Source organism: Pezoporus flaviventris, unplaced genomic scaffold, assembly GCF_033815535.1.
Source record: "Pezoporus flaviventris isolate CSIRO_AGI_PZ_B2104156 unplaced genomic scaffold, CSIRO_AGI_Pfla_v1 ptg000694l, whole genome shotgun sequence".
In the NCBI taxonomy this organism is placed as follows: Eukaryota; Metazoa; Chordata; class Aves; order Psittaciformes; family Psittacidae; genus Pezoporus; species Pezoporus flaviventris.
Genome location: NW_026893239.1, coordinates 1 through 5,256, shown reverse-complemented (window position 1 = coordinate 5,256; position 5,256 = coordinate 1). Strand labels below are relative to the sequence as shown.

The 5,256-nt window shown below is 61.5% G+C and overlaps 1 protein-coding gene across 1 annotated transcript; it reads right to left on the bottom strand.

Moving 5' to 3' along the window:
* Positions 1-787: 787 nt before the first annotated feature.
* LOC133264180 (vacuolar fusion protein MON1 homolog B-like) lies at positions 788-5,075 on the bottom strand. The gene is given in 6 exon segments (XM_061444116.1): positions 788-980; positions 2,397-2,544; positions 2,638-2,812; positions 2,815-3,345; positions 3,348-3,464; positions 4,481-5,075. Coding segments are annotated over 6 exon segments (1,746 nt in total). The 3' UTR covers positions 788-800.
* Between the last annotated feature and the right edge of the window lie 181 nt (positions 5,076-5,256).

The window sequence follows — 5,256 nt, the reverse complement described above, 5'->3', positions numbered from 1 at the left end:
TTCCTCCATTTTCCACCCTTTTTGTGCCCATTTTCCACCTTTTTTGTGCCCATTTCCCCCCTTCTTGCCCCCATTTCCCATCCCCATTTCACCTCCATTTTCCCTCCCCTTTTCCCCCATTTTCCACCCTTTTTGTGCCCATTTTCCCACCCTTTTTGCCCCCATTTCCCATCTCCATTTGACCTCCATTCCCCATTTTCCTCCATTTCCCATCCCCATTTCACCTCCATTTTCCCTCCCCTTTTCCCCCCATTTTCCATCCTTTTTGTGCCCATTTTCCACCCTTTTTGCCCCATTTCCCACCCCCATTTCACCTCCATTTCCCACCCCTTTTCCCCCCATTTTCCACCCTTTTTGCCCCCATTTCCCACCCCCATTTCACCTCCATTTTTCCTCCCTTTTGCCCTAATTTTCCACCCTTTTGTGCCCATTTTCCACCCTTTTGCCCCCATTTCCCACCCCCATTCCACCTCAATTTTCCACCCCCTTTTCCCCCCATTTTCACCCTTTTTGTGCCCATTTTCCAGCCTTTTTGCCCCCATTTCCCACCCCATTTCACCTCCATTTTCCACCCCCTTTCCCCCCATTTTCCACCCTTTTGCCCTCATTTTCCACCCTTTTTGTGCCCATTTTCCACCATTTTTGCCCCCATTTCCCATCCTTTTTGTGCCCATTTCCCCCCCATTCCACCTCCATTTCCCCCCCCATTTCCCCCCCCGTTTTCCTGCCCCCTTTCCCCCCCCCCATCCCGGACACAAGCAATGGCTCCCCCGGCCATGGTGCTTTATTCCCCCCCCCGTTCATCCCTCGGGGTCGGCGCCGTCGGCGCGGGCCGCGGCACAGTATGGCGCGGGGTAGCGGATGAAGAGCCAGTCCTCCTCCTTCTTGAGCCAGCGCAGGAGCTTGGTGAGCACCGCGATGGCGCCCGCCTTGCTCACCAAGGGGCTGAAGCAGCCGTAGAGCTCGAACTTGGGGGTCACCTGCGGGAGCAGCGCCGGCGTTAACCGGGGCCCAATGATGGCATCGACCCTGTTAACCCAGGTCCCTAATGATGGCATCGACCCCATTAACCTGGGGCCCAATGATGGCATTGAGCCCGTTAACCTGGGGCCCAATGATGGCATCGACCCCGTTAACCCTGGTCCCTAATGATGGCATCGACCCCGTTAACCTGGGGCCCAATGATGGCATTGACCCCGTTAACCTGGGGCCCAATGATGGCATTGAGCCCGTTAACCTGGGGCCCAATGATGGCATCGACCCCGTTAACCTGGGGCCCAATGATGGCATCGACCCCGTTAACCTGGGGCCCAATGATGGCATCGACCCCGTTAACCTGAGGCCCAATGATTTCATCGACCCCGTTAACCTGGGGCCCAATGATGGCATTGACCCCGTTAACCTGGGGCCCAATGATGGCATCGACCCCGTTAACCTGGGGCCCAATGATGGCATCGACCCCGTTAACCTGGGGCCCAATGATGGCATCGACCCCGTTAACCTGAGGCCCCAATGATTTCATCGACCCCGTTAACCTGGGGCCCAATGATGGCATTGACCCCGTTAACCTGGGGCCCAGTGATGGCATCGACCCCGTTAACCTGGGGCCCAATGATGGCATCGACCCCGTTAACCTGAGGCCCAATGATTTCATCGACCCCGTTAACCTGGGGCCCAATGATGGCATCGACCCCATTAACCTGGGGCCCAATGATGGCATTGACCCCGTTAACCCTGGTCCCTAATGATGGCATCGACCCCGTTAACCTGGGGCCCAATGATGACATCGACCCCATTAACCTGGGGCCCAATGATGGCATCGACCCCATTAACCGGGGGCCCAATGATGGCATTGACCCCGTTAATCTGGGGCCCAATGATGGCATTGACCCCGTTAACCTGGGGCCCAATGATGGCATCGACCCCATTAACCCTGGTCCCTAATGATGGAGTTAAGCCCCTGTTAACCCTGGTCCCTAATGATGGCATCGACCCCGTTAACCCTGATCCCTAATGATGCCCCCCCCGTTAACCCTGATCCCTAATGATGCCCCCCCCCATTAACCCTGGTCCCTAATTATGCCCCCCCCCATTAACCCTGGTCCCTAATGATGGCATCGACCCCATTAACCCTGGTCCCTAATGATGGCACTGACCCCGTTAACCCTGGTCCCTAATGATGGCATCGACCCCATTAACCCTGGTCCTGACCCCAACCCCGTTAACCCTGGTCCCTAATGATGGCATCGACCCCATTAACCCAGGTCCCTAATGATGGCATCAACCCCATTAACCTGGTCCCTAACGATGCCCCCCCCAACCCCTTTAACCCTGGTCCCTAATGACCCCCCCCGTTAACCCCGCTCCCTCCCACACCCCCTTTCCCCCCACCTCACCCATGCCAACAGCGTCTCCTTCTCGGCCACGTGGTAGAGGAGGCGCAGGGGCCGGTGCGGGCTGTGCACGCGGCTGTGCAGGTAATGGTAGAGGTCGAAGAGCCGCTGCTGCTCCTCCTCGCTGCTGTAGGGCTCCTCCAGCTCGGGGCTACACCCGGGGACGGGGGCATCACCCCCAGCGTCAGACACACAGTGGGGTGCCCCCCCCCAAAACCCCCTTTATTCCCTCCCCATTCCCTACCTTGTAAACTGCGGCAGCTGCTGCATCTCTTCGGGCCCTTCCAAAGGCTTGTAGAGGAAATGCCGGAGCTCGGGAGCGCCGGGGCGAGCGGGGCCGTATCCTGCTCCCCCCTTGACGGCGGCGCTCAGCTCCCGCAGCCACCCTTGGGCCCTCAGCGCCTCTTCCAGCTGCCTCCGCACCCGGCCGCCGCGTAGAAGCCTTCACGCTCGGTGGACAGCAGGATGAGCCTCACGCCATGGCCGTCGTCACCGTCACCGTCGTCGTCGTCGCCCAGCGTCGCCGCGTAGGCGTAGAAGTACCCGTCGGGGTTGAAGCGGGGCAGGCACACGGGGGTCCACACCTCGCCCGCGCCCACGCCGCTCGCCAAGAGGTTGAGCAGGAGGTGGAGGTCGCTGGCACACAAGCGGCCTCCTTCAGCCAGCGCCCGCTGCCGCGCCGCCGTCACCAACCTGCCACGGGCGGCCAGCAAGGCCAAGGCGGGCGCGGGGACGGCGGCGGCGGCGGCGCGGCGCAAGGCGCCGGATAGGGCTCGCCGGAGAGGCGCCGGTAACGGCAAGCACCGGGCGGCCCCCAGCAAGAGGCGGCCGTCGGCGGCGGCGCCGGCCAGCAGGCGGTCGAGGACGGCTTCGGCGCCGGCGAGCAGGCGGCGGAGGTCGTAGCCGCGGCGGCGGGCGAAGACGCGGCTGATGCCGCCGCGCGTCAGCAGCTCAGGATCTGCTCGTGCACGAAGGCCAGCTCGCGGCGGAGCTGCGCCGCCGACTGCCGCGTGCGCGACACCGACACCAGCAGCAGCGGGCCCCGCTGCTCGAACACCAGCGTGCGGTCCTCTGTAACGGCAGGTAAGGGACGGGGATTATGGGGTTATGGGGCGGTTGTGGTATAGAGCCGTGGGGTGGGGTGGGAAGGACCTGAAGGGTAGCCAGGTCCAAGCGTTAGACCATGTATTAGGGGTGGGTTGTTAGAGGGGGTGGTTGTTTTGGGGGGTGTTGGTTGTATCAGAGACCCATAGAATGGGTTGGGTTGGGAAGGACCTGAAGGGTAGCCAGGTCCAAGCGTTAGACCGTGTATTGGGGGTCGGTTGTTAGAGGGGTGGTTGTTTTGGGGGGGTTGGTTGTATCAGAGACCCATAGAATGGGTTGGGTTGGGAAGGACCTGAAGGGCATCCAGTTGCAACCATTGGACTGTGTATTAGGGGTGGGTTGTTAGAGGGGGTGGTTGTTTTGGGGGTGTTGGCTGTATCATAGACCCATAGAATGGGTTGGGTTGGGAAGGACCCGAAGGGTATCCAGGTCCAAGCGTTAGACCGTGTATTAGGGGTGGGTTGTCAGAGGGGGTGGTTGTTTTGGGGGGTGTTGGTTGTACCATGGGCCCATAGAATGGGTTGGGTTGGGAAGGACCTGAAGGGCATCCAGTTGCAACCATTGGACTGTGTATTAGGGGTCGGTTGTTAGAGGGGGTGGTTGTTTTGGGGGTGTTGGTTGTACCATAGACCCATAGAATGGTTTGGGTTGGGAAGGACCTGAAGGTCTTCCAGTTCCAACCATCAGACCATGTATATGGGGTGGGTTCTTAGAGGGGGTGGTTGTACCTGGGGTCAGTCATTGGGGGTGGTGGTGGCTGTATTGAAGATCAGCTGTTAGAGGGGGTTGTTGTTATGGGGGGGATTCGTTGTACCTGCGCTCAGCTGTCAGAGGGGCTGCTTTGGGAGGGCACACTTATGGGGCACGGGGTTAGGGGGGGGACGGACTCTCCTTTACCCATGGCCACCAATAGGGGCCAGAGTTACCGGGGCGCTCTCCCTACATGGCTTTGATGGTGTCCCGCCCCCCAAATCCCCCCATACCAGAGCAGATGGCCCGGATGGCGTTGCCCCCGCTCTGGATGAAGGACACCAAAGCCATCATGACGCCCATGGTGGCCGCCAAGGCCTCCTCGTTGCCGTGCCGGGAGTAGATGGGCTTCCCGGCCTCGCTCAGCACGAAGACGTGTTTGCGGCGGCACCGCCACCCGGCCGCCGTCACGTCCTCGTCGGCGCCGCGCCGGCACCACAGCGACGACGTGGCCGCCGTCACCGCCGTCACCTCCTCCTCTTCCTCCTCCTCTTCCTCTTCTTCCTCCATGGGGGGACACTGGAGGGATGCCGCCGCCGCCGCCTCCTCTTCCTCCATGGGGGGACACCGGGGGGATGCCGACGCCGCCGTCACCTCCTCCTCTTCCTCCTCCTCTTCTTCCTCCATAGGGGGACACCGGGGGGACGCCGCCGCCGCCGTCGCCTCCTCCTCTTCCTCCTCCATGGGGGGACACCGGGGGGACGCCATCACCTCCTCCTCCTCCTCCTCCTCTTCCTCCTCCCCATCGCCCGCATCCGGATGCGCCGAGCTCGGGCTCTGGGGGGCTCCATCGCGGTGCACGGGTGGAGAAGAGGGAGGTGTCGCCATGGCGACCTGCGGGCGGTAGCACGTGCGCCTGCAAAGCCACGCCCCCCCGTAAGCCACGCCCACAGCTTTTGCTCCCTCCCCTCCAAGCCACGCCCCAGGTTTCGACCAATCAGGAGCACGCCCTTGGGCTCACAGGCCACGCCCCCCTTACCCCCCCCAATTTCTCCCTCTACCGCCCCCA